The sequence below is a fragment of the Chlorocebus sabaeus genome, chromosome 10, assembly GCF_047675955.1.
Source record: "Chlorocebus sabaeus isolate Y175 chromosome 10, mChlSab1.0.hap1, whole genome shotgun sequence".
Lineage (NCBI taxonomy): Eukaryota > Metazoa > Chordata > Mammalia > Primates > Cercopithecidae > Chlorocebus > Chlorocebus sabaeus.
This window is the reverse complement of record NC_132913.1, coordinates 110416005-110441421: the sequence shown is the minus strand read 5'-3', so window position 1 is coordinate 110441421 and position 25417 is coordinate 110416005. Positions and strand designations below refer to the sequence as shown.

At 36.8% G+C, this 25417-nt stretch overlaps 1 protein-coding gene across 2 annotated transcripts in view; it reads right to left on the bottom strand.

The window, feature by feature from the left end:
* Positions 1–25417, bottom strand: part of ACSL3 (acyl-CoA synthetase long chain family member 3) — a 90174-nt gene that overhangs the window by 13532 nt on the left and 51225 nt on the right. For both annotated transcript variants that reach the window (XM_038001462.2, XM_038001463.2), the window contains exons 3-14: positions 23818–23995; positions 22168–22277; positions 21170–21308; positions 18935–19085; positions 17566–17689; positions 17246–17317; positions 15794–15933; positions 13343–13515; positions 11597–11671; positions 9663–9854; positions 7523–7637; positions 6125–6282 (exon numbers count right to left, since the gene is read on the bottom strand). In XM_038001462.2, the coding sequence (XP_037857390.1) occupies positions 6125–6282; positions 7523–7637; positions 9663–9854; positions 11597–11671; positions 13343–13515; positions 15794–15933; positions 17246–17317; positions 17566–17689; positions 18935–19085; positions 21170–21308; positions 22168–22277; positions 23818–23995 (1627 nt within the window). The remainder of the gene's footprint in view (positions 1–6124; positions 6283–7522; positions 7638–9662; positions 9855–11596; positions 11672–13342; positions 13516–15793; positions 15934–17245; positions 17318–17565; positions 17690–18934; positions 19086–21169; positions 21309–22167; positions 22278–23817; positions 23996–25417) is intronic.

Genomic DNA, 25417 nt, shown 5'->3' with positions numbered 1-25417 from the left:
ATGTTCTGAGAAATGCATCACTTGGCAGTTTTGCCATCATGGGAACAACACAGTGTAACTTACACAAATGTCGATGGTATAGCCTACTATATACATACATCTAGGCTGCATTACATAGCCTATGGCCCCTAGGCTACAAACCTGCACAGCATGTTATTGTACTGAATACCATAGGTAATTGTAACACAATGCTTAAGTGTTTGTGCATTTAAGCATATCTAAACATAGAAAAGGCAGTAAAAATATGATATTATAATCTTATGTGACCACTGTCATATATGCAGCATAAATGCATAATGTTAGGTTTAAAAAAAAAAAAAAAAAAAAAAAGGACAAGTTCCAGCACCGGCCACATAAACTTATATGCACCTAGATGTGAGAAGGATACATACCAAGCTATCAACTTCACGCCTCTAGAGCCCAGTGTCCAGGAGAAAACAAACGGGGAAATTCACTTTTTCCTTTACATCTATTTGTTTTCTTTGAATTTATTATACAGAGCACATTTACTTCAGAAATTAAAAATAATAATGTTTAAGACAAATTATGTCACTGAACCAGGATATTCCCTACAAGCTATGTGGAGACAGAATGCCTGCTCACTACTGTGTTCCTAACATATTGCCTAACACTCAGGAGATTCATGAGAGTGCAAATGTAGGGAGAAAGGAAGGGAAGAAAGGGAAGCATTTAAAGGAGATTAAGGGGCAGATGTAGTTTTGAAAAACCGTATGTCATCACTAGGACTGACTTATTTTTCTAAGCATTCGTTCAACAAATATTAAAAACCTATTACTACATGTAAAGTGCTTTACTAAACATTCTTTTAAAAATATAAAAAATAACGAGTTTCTTCTCTCAAACTGGCATGCAATCTAACAAAGGGAAATGGGTAAACAGCTAGCCATATGACGCACAAAAGAAATGTGTTAAGGAGTGATGTCAGCAAGATGACAATATAGGAAAACGCAGTCTCTCCTTCCTCTACAGAAACATGGATTTAACAATGCTGTATGGGCCTATTCATTGCCTGTGTAAGAAACTCAGAAACCAGTTAAGAGGTTCCTGCAGGAAGTACAGCAGGAAACCAACCACATCAAAGGCTGGTAGAAAAATGCAAGGCATTTGCTTGCCAGAGACTCTCCCCTCAGTACAGTACAAAGTAATAAGGAAGAAATCCCTAACTTCTGACTTCTCCCTAGGGAAGAGAAGGAGTGGAACATACACCCAATATTCTGACTTCTGCGTGCAAGGAACTTGCTTCTGTCTTTCCTGAATCTAAATAACAGGAACAGGGCACCAGGTTGGGAACTGTCAAGAACAAAGATTAACATGCACCAGAGGCTGCAGTATCACAGACACTAGGTAGAGTTCCAGTACCAGTACCATGGCTAACTATAGCACCAGTGAGGCCACAATATCACAGACAGACACCAGAGGGAGCTCCTGAGTAGAAACCAGCAGATCTCTTCAATTAGATTGTACCCGACAAACCCAAAAAGGACACGGCCTCAGAAAAGGCTTAAGATGGCTGGCTCTAGAACTCGTAGTAGGGCTGACTGGACAAAGTCTTCTCAATACAAAAGCAGACTGTAAGACAGAGAAAGGTAGCTGATTTTTCAAATGTTGACATCCCAACAAAAATAAAGACATACAAAGAAATAGAAAAACATAGGCTATCAAAAGATCAAATTAAACCTCCAGAATAAACCACAGAAAGACATGGAGATAGATGAATTACCAAATTCAAAATAACTGTCATAAGAAAGCTCAATGAATTACAAGAGAGTACAGATAGACACCTGAAAAAAAAAAAACAAGAAAACAATGCATGAACAAAATGAAAATATAAATGAAAGAAATTTTTTTAAAATGAAGAACCAAATAGAAATTCTGGAACTAAATACAATAAATGGATTGAAAAATTCACTAGAGGATCAACAGTGACTTGACCAGGTAGAAAAAAGAATCTATGACTCAAAGATAGGACTTCTGAAATGACTAAGAGGAGCAAAAATGTGAAAATGAAGAGAACCTAAGGAACGAATGGGACACCATCAAGTGGAAAATGCTCGTTATAGGAGATCAGAAAAAGAAGAGAGAAAGGAGCACAAAGCCTATTTGAAGATATCATGGCCAAAACCTTCCTATATCTGAGAAGAGAAATGGGAGTATAAATTCAAGAAGCTCAAAACACTCTACTAGGAAGAGAACTACACCAAAACACACTTGTAATCAAGCTGTCAAAAGTCACAAAAAATCTTGAAAGCAGCAAGAGAAAAATGACTAATCACATACAAGAAAGCTCTCACTGAACTATCATTTATCAGCAGAAAGCTGGCAGGTTAAAAAGTAGTAGTATTCAAAATACTGAAAGAAAAAAACTGTCAAACAAGACTACTGTAATCTAAACCTGTCCTTCAAAAATAAAGGAAAAATTAAGACTCCTTGATAAACAACAGTAGAGGGTGTTTATCACCACTAGACCTGCCCTACAAAAATTAATACTTCAAATTAAAGCAAAATGAAAACAAACAGTAACACAAAACCATAAGAAACTACAAGACTCCTTGGTAAAAGGTAAATACACAGGCAAATACAGAATTCTGACAGTAATCTGATATAGGTGCATAAGTCACATTTAAATCTGTATAGAATTTAAAAAACAAAGACATAAAAAGTAATTATGAATCTATATTAATGACTATACAATAAAAAGGTCTTTTTTGAGGGAGTAGCAGAGATATAAAGGAGTCAAGTTTTTATGAGATGGAAGATTAAGCTGTTATCAAACTAAAATAGACTGTTATAATTTTGAGATGTAACTGCATTGACAACCACAAAGAAAATGTCTATAGAACATACACAAAGAAAAAAGACAAGGGAATCAAAGAATGTAATTATACACACAAATAATCAACAAAACAAAAGAAGGCAGCAAGAGAGGAAAAGCTACAAGATATACAGAAAATAGTTAACAAAATGGAAATAGAAATGAAAAGTCTTTCATATCAATAATTACCTGAAATGTAAATGTTGATTAAATACCCAATTAAAAGATACAGATTGACCAACTGAATATAAAACAAGACCCAAGTATATGTCATCTACAAGAAACACACTCTAGATCTAAGGGCATGCATAGCCTAAAGTGAAGGATGAAAATAGATATTCCATGAAAATAAGAACCTAAAGGGGATGGCCATACTTAAATAAAACAGACTTTAAAGCAAAAATTGTCACAAGAGACAAAGAAGGACATTAATTATAATATAATGACAAGAGAGTCAATTCTCCAGGATGATATAACAATTATAAACATACACTAACTTGAGTTTCCAAATATATGAAGCAAACACTGACATAACTGGAGGGGGGAATAGAAAGCAATACAATAATAGTAGGAGACTTCAATACTCCACTTTCATTTATGAGTAGAACAATCAGAAGACCAATAAGAAAATAGATTATATGTAGACAACTCTAAAGACACACACACACAACCTTTATAACCAATAAAGATTCCAGCAAAGTTGCAGGATAAAAAAAATCAACATGAAAAATCAACTGCATGTCTATACACTAACAGTAACTGTTCTGAAAAAGAAATTAAGAAAACAATACCATTTAATGTAGCATCGAAAAGGATGAAATACTTAGGAATAAACCTAACCAAGGAGGTGAAAGACTTGCACCCTGAAAACTACAAAATGTTGCTAAAAGAAATTTTAAAAGACACGAATAAATGCAATGTCCTGATAAGGTTTGGTTCCGGGTCCCCACCCAAATCTCATCTCAAATTATAATCCCCATAATCCCCACATGTCGAGGGCGGAACCTGTTGGGAGGTGATTGGATCATGGGTGCGGTTTCCCCATGTTGTTCTCGTGATGGTGAGTGAGATCTCACAAGATCTGATGGTTTTAGGGGCTCTTCCCCCTTCGCTCTCTCTCTTCATTTGCTCTCTCGCCTGCCACCATGTAAGATGTGTCTTTGCTTCTCTCTTCCTCTCCCCTTCTGCCGTAATTGTACAATAAGTTTTCTGAGGCCTCCCCCAGTCATGCAGAAGTGAGTGAATTAAACCTCTTTCCTTTATAAATTAGCCAGTCTCCGGTATGTCTTTATAGCATTGTGAGAACAGACTAATACATGTTCAGAATTTATAAGAAACTTGTACAACTTAACTACAGGCGTGAGGTTGCGGGGGGATCCTGATTTTAAAATGGGCAAAGGACTTGAATTGACAATTTTCTGCAAAAGATACGTAAATGGCCAACAAGTATATATAAGAAGCCCAACGTAACTAATAAAAAGAGAAATGCAAATCAAAAACCACAATGAGGTATCACTTCACATCTGTTAGAATGGATATTAGAAAAAAATATATATATAACAAATGTATGGAAACCCTTAATACTGTTGGTGGGAATGTAAATCAATAGTCATTATGGAACAGAGTACAGAGTTTCCTGAAAAAATTAAACACAGTATTAATAATTGCCATAGGATCTAACAATCTCATTTCTAGGTATACATTCAAAATAATTCAGAGCAGCATCTCAAAGCCATATTTGCACATCTATGTTCATCACAGCATTATTCACAATACCCAAGAGGTAGAAGCAACACAAATGTCCAAACATAGATGAATGGATAAAGAAAATGTGCAATATACATACAATGGAATATTATGCACCCTAAAAAAGAAAAATCATATCACATGGTACAATATGAATAAACCCTGAAGATATGCTACACTAAATAAGTCAGTCACAAAAGAATAAATACTGTATGATTCCACACGTATGAAGTACCTCAAGTAGTCAACATTTTAGAAACAGAAAGTAAAAAGGTGGAGGGAAGGGAGAGGGGGAAGGGGAATTAGTGTAATGGGTATAGTGTTTCAGTTTTGCAAGATGAAATAGTTCTAAAGATCAGTTGTGCAATAATGTAAATACACTAAACACTACTGAATTGTACACGTAAAATGTTAAGACAGTAAATTGAATGTTATGAGATTTTTACTACAATAAAAGAAAGAAATACGCAAAATTAAAGACATAAAGTGCCTTGGGGGTAAAAAAAGATGTATTAACTCTAACTTGTAAAAGTAAACATAGAAATAATACACAAGGTTTGAGTCTTCAAAGATTAAAAGTATTTCAGGAGTGGTTTCCAAAGGAATATACACTATGAGCAAAACCAATAAGGCATGTACCACAGGGCTGACTTAAAAGACTGAGTGGAATCTGACATTACTGAAATGTGAAGACACTAAAAAGTAAATGCTGGAGCCTGGCATGGTGACACATGCTTGTAGTCCCAGGTACTCAGGAAGCTAAGTTGGGAGGATCGCTGGAGCCAGGCTGGTTCAAGACCAGCCTGGCCAACATAGTGAGACCTCGTCTCAACAACGAAATAAATTTTTTAAAAAAATTTTTTTCTTTAAAGTAGCTTGGCATAGTGGCATGCACTGGTAGTCCTGGCTACTCGGGAGGCTGAGGGGGAAGAATCGCTTGAGCCTGGGAGTTCAAGGTTGCAGTAAGCTATGATTGTGTCACTGTATTCCGGTTTGGGCAACAGAAGAGACCCTGTCTCTTAAAAAAATAAATAAAAAATAAAAAATAATTCATGCTTGTTTTATGCTTGACCCAACAACTCAAAAGACACAGATGTTTTGATTAAACCAAAATTATTAAACTAGTCTTGGGCACCCCTCACCCCACCAAAAATGGTTATGAAGCTATTAGTACAACCAACTACCAGTACTCTAACATTGCATAAAGTTTCAAAAGGAGTTCTGGCCTGATCACTATGGGCTAGTGTGGCCAGGAAACTGGGCAAGGCCTTGAAGAACAGCTGAGAAAAGAGAAAGGGTCAACTCAGAAAGCAAAGGTTGCAGAGACAAGAACATTTAAGATACATGTACATCAGTTTGGTGGGAGAGGAAAATTTGCGTAGCAGGGCTTGAATGGGGGACTGATAAGTTTACTCTTCCATATACTAATGGTAGAAATGGTTTCTGAGCAGAAAGTGACGAACCCTAAACCTTAAAACAGGTTGAATGCATGTAAGTACTCTCTTCCCATCTCAGTTCTTACTATCAGTTTCACCGAATACTCACCTGAAATAGCAGCTTCGGAAAGCACTTTCAGTACCTCATTTTCCATTTCACAACTGTTGCACAGCTCCTCCCAAGTCCCTTTAAGTCCTTTCTTTCGAGCTAGTTCAGTTAGTTCCTTTTGATTTGGCACAACAAATCCAATGACATAAGAATGATAACTGAAATATAGAAAGGATAACTTACATAAGGAACAAAATGGTATACTGTGTTAACTGCAGTTATTGCAGTGACAAGCAGTAAATAACTCCTATTTTTTTTAATGCATGTGCCATACTTGGCACTGGCATACCCATTTCATGCAACTGCCAGTTTTACTGTTTGACTCATAATATGTTCCAATGCTTTGGCAGAGTTCATTGCTAAATAAATCTCAATCTGACATTTCATGATAAACTTCCACTATGAAAAACTGTTATGAAGAGTGCCATGTACACATTTAAAAAGTTACAAATATTAGAAAATTCATCTTTAAACCCTGATTATCAGTATTTCATAGCACGTGTTTTAAAAAACTTAAAATCTAACATAAATTTAAAATTATCTAAAAATTTCAGCAATGAATCAAAATGACGTGAATATATTCATTTTTTTCTTTTGTTATGAGAATCTGTATTGATAGAGGAACTCTATGCCCAATGAAGGCAGATACTTTTTTGAAGGCCATAAAACAGTAACATCAGGAAGAGGATACTTCTGGTTACTATCACATAAATAAATTCAGAACTGTATCATCACTGAAGAAAATACTAAATGGTTAAAGACTGGAATCATTTATAAATAAACACAATTCATTTCTAACTTAGGCTGTACCCCCAACATCTGTTTCTAAATTAGTTTTTCTGGTAACAGATTTTATTTTCTCATAATAATTCATGTCAACCGTCGTAGACAGGTTCCCAGCACCCTCATCATCATCACGAGGTGGGGATGCTGTGCGTTAGGCTGCAGCTTAGCACAGCTTACAGTAGGAGCCCCAAGACCTGCGTGGAGTGCCGAGCAGGCTCAGGGGTAGAGTGGGGGTAAGCACTAAGCAGCACACTGCTCACTGCCACTTCTTTACTCCCCATTCCTCTGGAGTAGTTCTGTGAAGCTTCCCCTCCTGAGGGACAGGTAGGTAGGGGTACCAAGGCGGCAGGAAGGAAGGTTTTATTTTCTTCACCTCCCTACATGGGACACTGCAGTGAGACGTAAAGCAGAAAACAGACACAGAGAGAAAGATTGGGGAAGCCTTACAAGGAAAGAGTCAGCTAATGGCTGGAATGAGGAGGAGGCTGTTCCCACAAGTAACAGATAGGAAGAGTTCTCGGAACATTTTTACAAAGAAGGTCCATACAGGTAGGAAATGTCTATGGACATCAAACATTTTAAGCAAAAGCAGTATGAATTCCATGTTCTTACCTGTTTGCATACGCACAAATGTTATCTACTAGTGGAAGATTCTTCAAAGCTGCCTCTACTTTCCCAAGAGAAACATATTCTCCTGCCTGTAGTTTTACAAGGTCTTTTTTACGATCTGTAAAACAGAGAAGAAAGGTGGAGAGGAGAAAACAATGAGTAATAATATTAATAACATTTAATACATATATAAATACTGGTCATTCTCTAAGTAATTTGCTATCAAATTGTTTAAAACTTTGCAAACTTAAGCATTAATGGTTATGCTGAAATTAAAAGCACATATTACAATTAGGCCCTAACTTTTGTACTGCTAAATACATGCTTTTAAAAGAAAAACAGGCCAGGTGCAGTGGCTCACACCTGTAATCCCAGAACTTTGGGAAGCCGAGGCAGGCAGATCACTAGAGGTCAGGAGTTCGAGACTACCTTGGCCAACATGGTGAAACCCCGTCACTACTAAAAATACAAAAATTAGCTGGGCGTGATGGCGCACACCTGTAATCCCAGCTACTCAGGAGGCTGAGGTAGGAGAACTGCATGAACCCAGGAGGCGGAGGTTGCAGTGAGCTAAGATCACTCCAGGCTGAGTGATAGAGCAAGACTACATCTCAAAAAACATAAAGAAAACCAATTAACTTCTACTTAATGGACTCCATTAGCAGGGCTTCAAGTATGTTCTTCTGAATGGGTTTATTCCTGGTACCATTAGTACCAGGCAGGTGAGGAAGATATTCAATACCATCTGCAAGCTCACAATCTATCTGGAGACATGCATAATGCAAAAACATACTACTTCAATACACTGGTACTACAATGGTAGCGCTAAGGGTTAAGACTCTCCAACCTGGGGATTCGGAAAAAATTCTTGCAAGTGAGGGCTGAGCTGAGGGTTGGTTGGTTGGTTTTGAGATTTTGAGACAGGGTCTCACTCTGTTGCCCATACTGGAGTGCAGTGGCACAATCATGGCCTCCTGGGCTCCTGTGATCCTCCCACCTCAGCCCCCTGAGTAGCTGGGATTACAGGCCTGAGTCACTACGCTCAGCCACTTGAGCTGAGTCCTAAGGGAAGAGTGAGAGGTAGTCAGGTGGAACAACACTGGCAAAAGCCAGAAAAACATCACCTCTAATTTCAGCTGCATCAAGGAGGAGGAGGAAACAACTGACGATGAAGGAGAAGACACGAAGAATGTTAACAGGGGCACCTTGCACTGAGCTTCTAGGAGACATTAAATGGTTGTGGCTGGTAAGATCCGTGTTTAGTGATTACATGGTGGCAGTGAGAGGGTGTGTTTAAGGAGGTAAGCATGGCGACAGAGAAGAAATTCTTGGGAGAGGGTGGCAGAAGGTATATGCCTGACCAATGATCAGCTAAGAGAGACAAAGAGAGAAGAGTAGGATTTTGAGACATAGCTCATAAAATAAACTAGTGAGATATAAAATAGGAACGGGAAGCTGACTGAAGAGAACAGTCTTGAGTCTCCTCCCAGGTTTCCAGTTAGCAAGACAGGGACAGAAATGCCATTAACTTTTTTTTTTTTTTTTGGACAGTCTTGCTCTGTCGCCCAGGTTGGAGTGCAGTGGTGTGATCTCTGCTCCCTGCAAGCTCCGCCTCCCAGGTTCACGCCATTCTCCTGCCTCAGCCTCCCCAGTAGCTGGGATTATGGGCGCCCGACAAAGACACCATGCACGGCTAACTGAAATGGAATTAACTTTAAAAAAAAAAAAAAGAACCTAAAAGGAGAAGCAGAATAAGGTATTTCTCAACCCATATGAGTCATAGCACTTGAGCTGCCTGGCTTTCCTTTGTTCTCCTGGGCAATGCACAGGTGCAGTTCCGACTGTGAGAGCTCCATCCACTAACCTCTAGATGTCAGAAATGCAGGCAGGAAAGAATGACTAAGGGTTATCTAATAAGTAATTTAGAATACCACTGCTGCTGAACCATCTTTGAGAACTCATAACATGTCAGGCCTCATAAATTCCACAGTCCATAATATTTTATATTAAAGGAGTGATGCAACAACCCAAACTAAGATTACATAAAGATTTGTATTATTAAACACCTTCTCTAAATACATTGTACCTCTTATGTAAACTATTTCAGAAACATTCATTTTCAAAAATATATTACATGACTTACCAATAATCTTTAAGCACCCATCAGGATCAAACTCTCCAATATCCCCAGTACAGAGCCACCTCTGTCCATTTTCATCTTCAAAGAAATCAGCTTTTGTTTTTGCTTCATTTTTGTAGTATCCCATTGTCACATTTTGGCCCCCAATAAGAATTTCACCCCTGGGGTGTGGTTTATCAGTATTAAAGTATCCACCTAATAAAATAATAATTGAGTTAATTATTTTGAGTTGAGCTAAACACAATACATGAAAATTTGAAACTATTAGTTTCTAAATAGAGTTATCTATTTTAATCCAATCAGAACTTCCCAAAGGAAAAAAGGCAGATACTGTGAACAAGCAAAGTTTATCAATTTAACAGTAGGCACAAAATCTCAGTTGCTAAACCATAAGCATTTATGTTTTCAAACTTCTATTCCAAGAAAAATCCAACATCTTCCATTTGTTGTATAAAATTATAAATACAACAGAAGACAAATTTGAAAGATTCTGCGTTGTCTTAAATATCATATTGATAAACTGATAAAAGTATTAAGTCATGCAATTAATACAAATCCCTATATAAGAATGAGTTACTGCTAGGCGCAGTGGCTCATGTGTGTAATCACAGGACTTTGGGAGGCCAAGGAGGGTGGATCGCCCGAGGTCAGGAGTTTGAGGGCAGCCTGGTCAACATTGTGAAACCCCACCTCTACTAAAAATACAATAATTAGCCTGCAGTGGTGGTACATGCCTGTAATCCCAGCTATTAGGGAGGCTGAGGGAGGAGAATCGTTCAAACCCACGAGGTGGAGATTGCAGTGAGCCAAGACCATTGACAATGCACTCCAGCCTGGGCAACAAGAGCGAAACTCCGTGTCAAAAAAAAAAAAAAAAAAAAAAGTGAGTTACTACATATTAAGATTTATTCTTACAGATAATTTCAAAATGACTCCAAGTCTAAATTTATCAAATATTTTCACTAATTCTGCTAAAGATAGCTAAAAGCCATCCAAGCCTTGGAATCTTTATTTATTTATTCATTTATTTATTTATTTATTTATTTTGGAGACAAGAGTCTCACTCTATCGCCCAGGCTAGAGTGCAGTGGTGCAATCTCAGCTCACTGCAACCTCCACCTCCCGGGTTCAAGTGATTCTCCTGCCTCATGAGGCCTCCCGAGTAGCTGGAATTACAGGCATGCACCACCACGCCTGGCTAATTTCTGTATTTTTAGTAGAGACGGGGTTTCACCATGTTGGTCAGGCTGGTCTCAAACTCCTGACCTCATGATCCACCCGTCTTGGCCTCCCAAAGAGCTGGGATTACAGGAGTGAGTCACCGTGCCCGGCCAGAATCTTTATCTCTACTTGATCTCTATCTTTACTTGATGTAGAGGAAAGGTGCGTCACAATAAAATTTGTGTATTTTGATAACTTGTATATTTTAACAGGATCAAATAAATTTTTAAGTGACCATTATTTTAAATGGCATGAGGATAAACGGACTTTTATGGAAATACAGTAAAAATTTCCTTCCGATAATACAAGGTTGACGCCCTCAGAAAAAAAGAAAGAAAAAAAATTATGTAAAAATCCACAATTTCATAAAATAAATTTTATAATTTTACTTCTGCTAAATGAAGTTATGATCACTCCTAATTTACTGATATTATTCACTTACTAGTACATTTCTCAAGTTTTTGCCATAATTCTCATTTGCATCTATGCAATAAGTAAAATAAAAACAATTACAGTTCCTCAGAAACATCTTTGAAACAAGAAAAATAAACACATTCATATAGTTCGAGATAAAACACGTCTATTACAAAGGACAAAAATGAGCACTTATGGGTGTTTACATTCTAAAGGAAGAAAGTGAAGCACTAATTTTAAAGTGATTCTAATTTTAAAGTTTAATACTTTAAAAATTAATGCTCTGTGGTTAAGTTTATTACCTTCCTCCCAGTTTTTTAATTTGATTTCACAGCAAACTAATGGTGCTCCCACTCTGCCAGTATTGTAGTCCCACACTAGGAATTAAATGAAAAAAAAGGTATTTAAGAACAGTAGATAATACATTGCTTCATTTTTCTAAATTACCAAAAATGATTATTTATCCCAAGGCTGAGATATCCCCAGAGAATCCTTAAAAGCAGAAGTCACATATTGGTGAAGCACAGGCCGTGAGGCCTGCAGAGTCGTACTTTTTGGCCTACATTGAGGGTTTTGTTTTTTTTTTTTACTTAGTTATTGCCATTCTTAAAAATCAGGAAATTTTAGATGTAAGTGTGGAATCGCCAGCAACAATGGGCCCACATTTCGGGAACAGCAGAACTGCCAGCCTCTGTTAGATAGGGCATGCCTGCTCCTGTTCCCCCAGAATCAATCCTTACCCATCACATTGTCTTACATTAGGGCCCACTTGACTCATTTAAATAGGTAGCTGTCTGGTTCATGAGTTTGAAGTCCCTGTCCTAAAGGATGATTAAAGCAATGGGTTACATCTATTTTACTTTCTTATTAGGCCTCACAGATGTGCAGTACAAAACACCTCTCTAATCTTTTCCCACGTAATGTATCACCATTTCAAAGTGAGACCTCTGCAGGGTTCCATCAGCTTATGCTATCATACCCTGTTTAAAATTAATACAGCAATAGCTCAAGAGCCAGGCTGAAGAAAAAGACTGGTAGCTTTCAAGAATGTAAGGAAAGAACCCTCTACTATTATGAATTACTACTGCGTTATGTTTCCTCTTCAAAGACCAAATATCAGAAATGAAAGGCGGATATTTAACACTTTAAAGATTTTTATTTACAACATAAATTGTTACTGATTAATCATTCAATTTGAATCTTAAAAATAGAAGAAATTAAGGATCCTCAGAAGAAATCCTATAAGCATGTATTTGAAGACTGCTTATTTCCTACAAAACATGACTTAGAAGTAGCTTCCAAAACTACATAAAACACAGAAAACATAACCGATAATCAGAAAAAATGAAGTAATACATGAAAAAATGGTATACAGAGGCACTCAAAATAAATAGCGAAAAATCAGATACAAAAAATGAGGTTTTGTATCTATCCGTATATAGCAAATACAAAGTAGGAGAAGCACAGCTGTATCTTGCACCAGAAAGCAAAATAACTTTCTCCCATAAAAGGGACACATGAGGCCCTATGCGATTCATCTCAGAACTGCTAATTAGTTGGTAGGTCTCCTCCTCAACCACAACCACATGATAAACTCTGGTAATAATATTCCCTAGACCTGAACCTAGCTCCTCTCTTACAGAAATCCTCATAAACATTTCTGAACCTGAGCCTTAATATACTTACTACACAAATAAACAAAAGCACCTTAATTTTCCTACATAAAAATTTAATCACTGATGTGAGAAAATAAATGTACACAAAACAGTCAATGTTTGTTACTAAAGTTTCTTTTCCAGAATGCTAAGTGGTTTTTAACATTACATATCAGAGTTTGATATAAAAACTTCTCTAGATGAATTATTTACTCTAGATGCAGCTAATACATTCTAAAAATTGATATCAATGATCATAGTACTTGGAATTTACCATTATTCTGCCTCACAAACACCTTACTACTCTTCTCCTATATATTTGCAGAAAGTATCCCATACCCCCAACAAAACGTCTGGCATCACACTCCAGCCTCTGATCATGGAGAATACTACCTTCTGTAATTGTTCCGGCCCCAGCAGATTCAGTGAGTCCATATCCCTGACCAACAGGACAGCAGAAACAGATGTTCATGAACCGCTGCGTAGTTGCAGAAAGAGGAGCGCCACCACACAACAGGAGACGAATATTTCCCCCTAGCAAGCTTCGAACTTTCCGGAAAACAAAGCTAAAGAAAAAAATTAGAGAACCACAGGATTTTAAAACTGAATGGGATTTTCCAAATCACTGAAACTAATCCCCTCGTTTTGATATGAGAGATTTTGAGATGAAGTGACTTATCCAAGGTCACACAGCCAATGTCGAGATTCTCTTGAGCCCCAAATCTTAATTTTTTGAAGTTCAAAAAGGTAAAGAATTTATGATTTCCTCTTGAGCTTTTCAATTAATATTAAAATTTGAATTGTCAGGTTTAGTTTTATATAGTGACAGGAAAACCCTTGCTTATAGCCACTTTTATATTATTATTTACATAAAATATTTATCATATATCAATACTGAACAATCCTATCATCTTTATGAAATACATTAAAAATCAAATTAATTTTTGCTTTCATGTACTTTATTAGAAATGTGTATAATTTGTATACAATAATCTGTTTTTAAAGTTTCACTAATTCAAGCTTTGAAGTGTTTATTGTTAAAAATAATCTAGTAAATTATCTGTGAAACATCAAAAAAAGGAAACAAGTTAAACATCTAATTGATGTTTCTGAAAACACACTAATAAAAAGATTGCATGCTGCCTTGATCAAAAAGGAGAGGTAGTATTCTCTGGATACCAAAATCCTCAGATGTATAAGTCCCTTATATAAAATGGCATAGTATTTGCATAAAGCCTACACACATCCTCCAAAATACTTTAAATTATCTCTAGATTACTTACAATACCTAATACAATATAAATTCTATGTAAATAGTTGTTATGCTGTATTATTTGTCTTTTTCATTGTTGTATTGTTATATTCTATTGTTTTTCTCTCCAGAATATTTTTGATCCATGGTTGGTTGAATCTAAAGATGTGGAACCTGTCGATACAGAGGGCCGACTTTATAACTCACTGAAGAAATAAGTAATGTAAGGCAGGATAAAAACTCACGAAGTTCTAAATTATGTGAAGCATCTGAAAACTATATTAATATTCCCATAAAAAATACTTTGAATGTAATACTTCCATTTTCTAACTTCTAAGCTATTTTATGATAAAATCATAAATCTATGTACTCTATTAACACTACACAAATACAGGTTGGAACAAAACTGATCATTTAAAACTTTAAATACAAAACATTTAATTATATTCATACTGAAATAAATATAAAAGCAAAAGAGAAACTATTTCTCAAAATAATTAAAACTAAGTGTTCACTTAACACACACAAATAGCAAAATCTTAAGTGAAAACACACTTATAATGCAGGTTTTTTTAAACTGCTCATACTGTTATACAGATTTTTGGTTTGCTTGTTTTTTAAAGAGACAGAGTCTCACTTTCACCCAGGATGGTGTGCAGTGGTGTAGTCATTGCTCTCAGGCCCAAATGATCCTCCCACTTCAGTCCCTGAAGTAACTGGGATTACAGATATGTGACACCATGCTCAGCTAAGCAGAGAAGGAGTCTTGCTATGCTGCCCAGGCTGGTCTTGAACTCCTGGCCTCAAGCAATCCTCCCACGTCAAGATGGATTTCTTTTTTTTTTTTTTTTTTGAGATAAGAGTCTCGCGCACTGTCACCCAGGCTGGAGTGCAGTAGCACGATCTCTCTCACTGCAACCTCTGCCTCCTGAGTTCAAGCGATTCTCCTGTCTCAGCCTCCCTAATAGCTGAGACTACAGGCACACACCACCACCCCGGCTAATTTTTGTAATTTTAGTAGAGATGGGGTTTTGCCATGTTGGCCAGGCTGGTCTTGAAGTCCGGACCTCAGGTGATCTGCCTGCCTTGGCCTCCCAAAGTGCTGAGATTACAAGAGTGAGCCATCGTGTTCAGCCAAGATAGATATTTTTTCTTTTTTTGAGACCAAGTCTCGCTCTGTCGCCCAGGCTAGAGTGCAGTGGCACGATCTCGGCTCACTGCAAGCTCCACCTCCCCGGTTTGCGCCATTCTCCTGCCTCAGCCTCCTGAGTAGCTGGGACTACAGGCACCCGCCACCACGTCCGACTAATTTCTTTTTGTATTTTTAGTAGAGACGGGGTTTCACCATGTTAGTCAGGATGGTCTCAATCTCCTGACCTTGTGATCCGCCCGCCTCAGCCTCTCACAAAGTGCTGGGATTACAGGCGTGAGCCACCGTGCCTGGCCTGGGATGGATTTTTTTTAAAGAGTTCTCTTGACTTTATGAAATAAATTTATTTTTTATAACTATCTCAATTAATTGGGCTATTAATGTGAACTAAATGATTAAATCATCAAGGGGAGAAAGAAGGAGGTAGAGAGTCTTTACTTACCTGTTGCACAGTGGAGTATTACGTCCTTTTGAAATCTGTTCCATTTTGTAATTATAAGCCAGAATAAACAGATTACGTTGAAAACTACTCATTTCATTCACTTTATTCATGACATTTTTGTAGATCCGATCCATGATTTCCTAAATGTATAAAAATGAGTTTTACATAGTTAATGATAACAGCTGCCTCACATATTCAAATCTTAGCATCAGATTAATATTTTTAGCAATATTAAGGCATTTTAAAAGATGTATTCTTCAACTGTGAATTTGCTTCAGCAAGAAAAAACACTTTTTTGAATTTTTCAAAAAGATCTATCCTATCAAGATTAAACTTTTAAAATAGAACCACCATTAGTTTAAAAATAAAGTTTCTACAAAAATAATTTTTAAAAGCAGAAATATATCTACTCATATAAATTGCAAGATATTAATTCTTTATATTGCTTTGCTTATCTTACTGATTCTGAACTAAAACCTACTCACAAAATAAATGAACAACCACCTGAAATGGTTTTTCAAAATTTCCTAACTTTATCTTACGAAAGTATACAGAACCACATTCTTTGCTCACAAAAAGACCAAGCAACGTTTTGGGGTTTTTGTTTGGCTATTTGTCTTTCAATATTGCACCAGGAAGTTTTCCTTGTCTGTGCTGCATTTTGCTGGCTAGTTCCATTACTGTGAAGTATACTTTAATAACTTAAAATAATGTTTCCTCCATAACTTTAAATTATATGTCATTTTTAAGTGAACTAAGAATTTAAGTAGTATACTAAAGAAACTATAATTATAGAAAGAAACTATAAAACTACTGATTATTTATATTTGACTTTGAAGTAACTATGTAATTATTCTTGACACAAGCATTTAGGTATCTGACAATAATTCCCATCATTTCCAAACAAACTCAGCCTATGTTATAAGGAGCCAGAAAATCACTGCTGTCCCATTTCCCTTGACTTATTCCCAGGCCCCTGTATTATGTTAAGGACGCACAGCCCCTCTTAAGTCATTCAAAGTTGCACCAGCTTCTCTGTCACTTTGTGTGGTGTTTAGACCAGACTATCCCTGAGGACTCAGGAGGTAACTATACAGCTTGCTTAAAAGGAGGTGATCTCTCACTTTCCCTCCTAGCTCTCAAGAGGCTTCAAGTGTCAATGAATTCACAAACAGATGTCATGGAAATAATTTTTTATTTTAACAAGAAGGCATTTAGGGAAAGGAGCTGATAATTACATATAGAAGCTGAAATTAAGTTGAGTGCTTAGTAAATAAGAAAGCTAAAGCAGGACTGAAGAAATCCTGTAGCCCCTAAGGCAATATTCATAATCAATAAGGAATAAATCCTACATAAACTACCTTGTCAACAATATATTTTTCACTAGCACTAATGCTTTGTAGCGGGTGATACTTCTTTAATACTCAGTATTAAATAAGGGTCACTTCTTACCGGAACTGCTGCCATCAGTGTTGGTTTCAACATGGATGTATCCCCTTTGCTTCCTTTTTTAATTTTTGAAGACTATAAAATAAGAAAAAGTGATCTATAGAAAGTGATCCTTATTTTTAAAATTCAATGGTATTCTTAGATCAGAAAGTCAATTATAAATTATTTTAATGTACTTATAGTCTAAGAAGCACTTAAAAGGCTAAAGCTCATTTTAAAATGAACCATCACTCAGTCATAATACACTGTCATACTGACTGAAAAAAACGCATTAAAATTCATTATGATTTTTTAGTATTTCACGTCACAGACACTGAATTTACCTGATCTGCTAAAGTCTGCGGTGAAGAGTAACCAATGCGGCATCCGTGAGACAGACAGACAAGCTCAGCACTTAATTCTAGAACATGGGCCAGAGGCAAATATCCAATGTAGACATCTTCCTCTCTAAAAGAAAAGGGAGGCATAAGAAACAAAAGTCAGGAGCCATCTATGCCAAAAGTGCCCTATAATGGGAGCAAGCTTGAAAGCACATGGAAGGGCCCCAGGCGTCAATTTGTTGGTCAAGTGTGCGTGTGTTTGTGAGAGAGACAGATGAAAAGAGAGGACAGACAGACGCTGGGGATGTTAGGGAAAAAGAATTACAGTTCAACCTAAAAGCAAGGAGACAGACACGCTCAGGAAGGAGCGCTGTTTCCAGTCCTACTTAAAAGCACTAAGGAATTATGAGCGCTGCTGAAGCAAAAGTACTGAGGCAGAAGCAGCAGTGGCTTAAACAAATAATAATATAGGGTTCTTTTGAAGAACAGAATAAATCATCCAAGGAGGAAATGGTCTTTACATCTAGTGGGTTGCCAACCCACTGCTATCTGCCAGAAATTTTACAGATAAGACTCTTGTTCTGGGAATTGGATTATGTAATAAATGAGAACTTAATATACAGAAAATGTGTATGTATTTGTATATGCTTCAAGAGTTGCCCCCATAACCAAAATATAGAAGGCAACTGAGGAAAACCTGTAAGAAAACTGTTGCACTTAATTTTTTCTGAAATGCATGCATACATAAGAGACATTTCTCCATCCCCAAGTTCAATCCCATAGCAATTACGTGTGTATGTGCGTGTATGTTTGTAATTTCTGTGCATAAAAGCATCAAAAATATCCAACCACTGTACCCTATCAGTCATCAGAATACCGACTGCATCTCTGGCAATGTTTCTTTGACAGTCCCTCAAACTTCCATCTGGTTTCCTCCATCAGTCTCTTTCCCACTCCACTCTACCTTCCGCTGCTACCACTGGAGTTCGTATTAACAAGAAAAATCGGAGACCGAATCCACTCACAAATACTGAGTGGATAATTTAAATTACCTGTTCACCTGAATTGTATTTAGATATAAAAACAACTACAGCGGCAAACACAAGCTGATTAAAACAACTTAAAGGATTTACAACTATAAAAAGTTAAGTTCTGTACTTTTTAAAACATATCTATACGATATATTTTCAACCTCACAACTATAACTATTTTGCCATTAATTTTAATCTTCTTTTTTATTTTTTAAGGAAATGCCTACTACAGACAGACTCTGAAGGACTAATTTAGCCGTATGTTAATAAAATGACACAAATGCTAACATTATAACAGACATAAATACTTAACTACTCAATGTTACTTTGCTCTGACATACCCCAGTTCTGGAATCCTTTCTGCCATCCCAGTTATACCAGCAATAATGTTACTATGTGAGATCATGACTCCCTTTGGAAGTCCTGTGGATCCACTTGTGTACATGATTACTGCAATATCTGAGGGCAATGGTTTGCTATGAGGTTGGTTTTCTGCATTGAAGAGAAAAAACAAACACATACACTTTTATGAGATTCAGCTGTATCAACAATTTCTTTTCAGTATCAATTCAATCAAATAACTCAATCAAATCGAGTTAACTCAATTCAACAAATATTAATTATACTGAGATCAACAAAAGAGATCAAGTCCCTGCATGTATGGGAGATATATTCTACTGGGATATACAAATAGATTAACCTATGAAGAAAACTTCATAGCAAGTTTTCCTGCAAGACAAGGTGAGAAGATGACAATAGATGTTATTTGGATGGAAATGTCTAGACAGCGTCTCTGTAGAGTTTACTTTAGCAAAGGCCTGAATAAAGTGAGGAAGGGAGCCATGAAAACCCTGGAACTGGGAGGAGAATGTTCTAATTAGAAGGAAATAAGGAAATGCAAAGACCCAAAGGTAGGAATGTGCTCAGCATATCTGAAGACCAGCAAGGAGTGTGGCTGGAACAGAGTGAGCAAGAGGAAGAGTGGCAAGAAACAACAGTCAAGTGGCTAGCAGGGACCACACATAGGACCTCAAAGGCCATGGGGAGAATTTTGGAGTACGTTCTGGATGTAAAGCAATGTTGTTTTGAACAAGAGTATGTTATTATCTGTGAAAAAAAGATCACTTTGGCTGCTGTGTGGCTAACTTTAGAAAGGCAAACAAAGTATCAGGGAGACAAGATTATGCCAGTAATTCAACTAAGAAATAAAGGTAGCTTAGACTAGAGTATCTAGGTGTTTGCTAAAAATCATTCACTGCTTCAGAGTGGTGGCTAACTTGGTTACACCCAGAGTCCTGCATTAAAAGACAATGTGAACCATTTGAAATCAGAAGACTACGAGCCTAAGGACAATAGCTGACAAGTTATAGAGGTGGCACAGCAGAACAACAAAGAGAAATAGGTCATGGTTGGCATTGTTGATACAACTGAACCACTCCCAGAAATACTCTACATGTGGACTTCTAAATGAGTGTGAAAAAATTATTTAAACATACTCCCAATAGAATACCCTTCCTCTCCTGTCAGTCAAGATATATTTCTTAAATAATATTTACACTTGAAAATCTTTACTTCCAAATCAGCCCTTCACTCCTTCAATCCACAGCACCCTTCTCCAACACCACCACTTCTTGGAAACTACCATCCTTGTGTCATCTGACCTCTGCATGCAGCCCCTGATCCTGCTGATGCTCACCAAGATCTCCTTTCCCTTGGCTTCCGGGAACCACATACTACTAAATAGTTTCTTCTTTCCTCTCTGACTAGTCCTTGGTACCCTTTGAAGCCACCATTCCCTGTTGGTGACCTCACTCCCTACTCCCACAGCTATAATTAAAGCCAAACCGCTTCTAGCTTCCAAATCTCTAACTCCAAACATAACTCGAGTACTAGACTTGTACACACCACTGTCCACAATATATCTACATCTAAAAATCCCACTACCACTCAAATTCCAGGTGCCTAAAATTTGAGCTAAGTGAATGCTTATATCTAATTAATTACTGTTTCCAACTACAGAGGAAATACAGTTCCAGCATCCCAGCAGCTTTTGCAGTTATCTCTAAACACTAGTATACTAGCTAACATTTTCTGACACTTTTTTGAGAGTAGGAACTTCTAGAGTCACCATGCCTAAGTGTGCTAGTTGGAGGGTAAGGCTGTCATCCCAGGAAAGGGAAGAATTGGAGCAGGGAGTAAAAGGAGGCCTCCAGGTTTAGCCATTCTGTTAAAACTACTTACAGGTAATTCACAAAGGACAAGATTAATGGCATTATTTATAAACTAACTTTAAAACCACCCAAAACTATCATAAAAAGGGAATGAAAAAAATTGAATAATGTAAAATATTTTAAATTTCAAATAAATACTACTTGCAAAACATTAATAATTAATGTTTATATTTTTTCTTAAAACTTTCTTTAAAGACTCAAGTATACCTAGAGGGACCTGTTTTCCTAACATGTTAGAAAACTGATGTGTCATTTGAGCTAACCTCAGGATCAAAACTTTGGCATAATTCTGGAGAATGTGGTCACCAGAAAGCACACGTAAGGAATTAGAAAAGTGTAACATACCCACGCTGGCCTTGGCTCCCAGGGCCTCCACTGCAGCCATGGTATGCACAATGACCCCCTTGGGGAACTCGGACCAGGTTGGTGGCTTTCCATCAACAGTGATGATGTGCCGCAGGCGTGGGACCAGAGAAACTATATCCTAGAAATACACCAGCATTCATCATGTTCATTATTTTTCAAGCAGTTTAGCGAATAAGCAAAGTAGTTTACCATATTCAGTGAATTGTTAAGTAATTTCTTGCCTCAAAAAAGTAAGAAGAAAGGGTACCCTGGCATAATATCACTTTTTACAGATGGGTAAGTATTGGTCTGAATTTAAATTATTATTTCACAGCATTAGATTCACTGTGTGTACCCCTGGCCTTTGGTAAAACCCTGATCAAGAACGGTACTGCCTTACAAAATGGGCATGTAAACACATGTTGCTTGAACTGTAGAGAAACCAGAAGCCCCTCGTATTTTCAAGAGACTACATAAAAATATATGTGGGAAGGAGGAGAAAATTCACATGTAAACTTGTTCAAAAAGAAAAGAATAGCCCAGATATTTTTGGGAGTTGTCTAGAGACCAAAGAAACCTCTTTTTACTGTAATTTCATTAAAAGGCTCCCTTTTTAATTTTCAAACAATTCTGAAAACTTGTAATTACTTAATGCTTCAGAAGTAAAATAAAAATTACTAGTTTAAAATATAACCCTTCAAAACTACAAATTTACTACAAGTAAACTAGAAAATAGATGAGCACAATAAAAGAAAAAGTAGTACTAATTTCTTCAATTTAGACATAAGTATCTTAACAATTTATAACTCTGGATTACTTATACATGAATATATACAAAATCTACTTTTTATTTTCTAAAGGAAAAAATAAAGTATGACATTCATAAAATTCCACAAAGATTAAGGACTCAAAAGTCATAAAAGAACTAAGTATCAATAATAGGGCTCATGACACTGAAAATTCTAAAATATCAGACAGTTAGTAACTAGAGTCCTCACCTTCAACTTTGTTTGTAAGAGCTCTTTACTAGTAATGATGTTGGTCACCTCTGTTTCATTTAATCCATGAACAATGGCTGGACCTCCTAGAGTAGCATATAATGTAACAACTAAAAGGAAAAGAAGCAGCCAGTCAAATATTAAAACATTTAACTCTATATAAAGTCTCTGAATGTGGAGATGAATCATAATAAAATATTGGGAGCCCTAAACTGTTAAATCCATAGTCTGTAAGTGTTATGTTTTTTAAAGTTATCTTATCATACTAATCAACATTACACCTACTCATCCTTCCCTAAATGCCCCAAGATTTCCAATTTTTAAAGATGAAGATATTTAAATTTTTATTTTGTTTCACTTACAAATGTTACTCTGGGACTACCACATTGTGAAGAAATTATAACTGATTTCTAAAACTTCAAACTCTTAATTATTGACCACTTGGTTCTATAATGTGAAAAAGAACATATACAAATAGGATGACACACTGAATGTCATATTTACAGTGTATGTCAAGAAAAGAGCACAAACAAGTGGCAGTAGCATTTATTCTCAAGCAAAAATATCTAAAGACAAACATTGTCAGAAATGCTGAAATACATAACATGAACAATGTAGATTTTTATTTACTTTCTGCCTAACTCAAAAAAGATACAAAAAATGACTTTGAAAATAATTCTTCTAAAGCTCCTCAAAAGAAACAATGCAAATCCAAACCTGTGAAAGCAAAAATGGAATGTTTGTTTAAAAGAAAAAGTGGAGGCGGCCAGGCGCGGTGGCTCATGTTTATCATTCCAGCACTTTGGGAGGCCGAGGCAGGCAGATCACGAGGTCAGGAGATCAAGACCATCCTGGCCAACATGGTGAAACTCCATCTCTACTAAAAATACAAAAAATTAGCCGGGTGTGGCAGTATGCACCTGTAGTCCCAGCTACTCCAGAAGGTGAGGGAGAAGTGCTTGAACCCGGGAGGTAGAGGCTGCAGTACACTGAGATTGCGCCACTGCACTCCAGCCTGGCGACAGAGCGAGACTCCATCTCAAAAAAGGAAAAAGAAAAAGTGGAGGAATTTACAGCAAGAAATCTGGTGAAAGTGTATTTTGTTTCATCTGAAAGATGAGACTAAATATCCACAAATTACCGTCACATTTTGGCACCCAGACCTCTGAACTTACACTTCCTGAACTATCTCACAGACTGAGCCACCACAATTACCACTCAAATAACTACAATATGAAAACTCTATTGTTTAACCCAGCACCTTGAAGTTCACCAGGTTTCAGTATGGAAGCGTTTTGGAGGTCAACTGTTGTTACTGATAGAGATGACAGAACAAAACAACAGTAACTTCTAAAGAGGATTCCTGAGAAACGGTATTAGAACAATGGCCCCTAAGTGTAGGTCTAGTTCTCAAGACCCTGAAAGTCTCCTATTAAGAGGTTCAAGCCTCACTGCAACATTCACTGGTACAATTTGTCATATAATTTATTTATTTTCCAAAATACACCAAGAATTCCAAGTCACAACAGAGTTCTCCACTAACTGGACACTGGGTGAAAATTAACATCAGAATTTTAACCTCTTCAGAGTAAAGTATTTCAATAAATATCTGTTAGTTCATTTTTCCAGAAGGTAAGAAAGTCTACATACGCTGAAAATTATACATAAAACACGCCTGTGCAGCTATCATCCACTCGGCCCTGGTCTCACAGAAGATGGCGATGTTGGTCTTTGGTTTCTGGCCCAACATCTGTAAGCCATTCCCAAAATTCAAGGCTCGAACGAAGACATCTTCATAAGAAAGCCAATTATACTGCCCAAGAATAACCTGATAAAACAAAAGACAAATACTCTTTAATGTAATCAAAATAATAATTTACAAAAAGAAACCAGAATATCGTCCAAATGTTATGATGAACCAGAAAGTTGTTTGCATAGAATTATTTTTTGAATAAAAAGCTAGAAATTGAGTTTGAGTGAAAAATATATTTTAAAAATGAGCTATTTTGTGACATCTTCTATACAACTTAAATCTTATACTATAACCGGGGGGGTTTTTGGCTTTATTTTTGGTTTTCAAAAATATTGAGAATTTGATAGGATCCTAAAAGTCAACTGCCTGGCCAAATGGTCATATACTAATCGTCTACTTACAAATTTCATCTATTTAAATGATTTAGGTGTTAACTTAATATTTAGCCTAGTACCAAGTACCACAGATGCCAAAATTTTAATTTCTCTCTATTCAGGAATTCCTAAATGTCAGTATCAGATGGTACAATATGATTCACAGAAACTTTCTCTACCCAAGCTAACAGAAATGTTTATGATTGTTGAACTTGAACTGCAGTATCAAACACTGGATAAGCAAAAGCAAAGTAAACAAGTTTCTGTTTACACAACCAGGTGGACTAGTTATATTATTCGAAGTCCCTCTGTTCAAGCCTTAAATGCTTACTGGCACCACCAGGCTTTCAGTAGTTTATCTGTTTATCAAAAGTGCTGGTAATATCAAATATGCACTAGTAAAAACTCCCTTTTAAAATTTTTTTAACATATTGTCTTTAGAAAGTTTCCTCAACTTAGACAAAACCCTACATATAGATTGTATAAAATCCTTAATTACATGCAGATTGTATAAAAAGTTCCTCTCTCTGCAAAAACATATAGGTGATTAATTCCCAAACACGGCTGTGTCAGTAACATACATCTCAAACACCTTAAAATCATCTGACCATGTTCATTTTATCAATATAAACATTTAAGAAATTTCTAGAAGAGGCTGGATAAAGATAAAAATGGAAAAGGATAAATGCTGCCATCTAGTGTCCCATGCAATTATGTATTTAAGAAATAAATGTTTATTTCGATGGATAAAGCAACTGCATTTAAGATGATATTTATTTTACTGGCCCCAAACTCTCACCTTGCTCTTCACCCCCATGAAATGCTCAGCACAGGGAGCTCCAATGACTTCAAAAGGAGCTCTGTGGGGGTGAGAAGACAGATGAGAACTTGGCCAAAACGTGCAGGAACTGGATTACAATTATTAAGAATGTTACACTCTAAAGAAGGGCCGAGCGCGGTGGCTCAAGCCTGTAATCCCAGCACTTTGGGAGGCCGAGGCGGGCGGATCACAAGGTCAGGAGATCGAGACCATGGTGAAACCCCGTCTCTACTAAAAATACAAAAAACTAGCCGGGTGCAGTGGCGGGCGCCTGTAGTCCCAGCTACTCGGGAGGCTGAGGCA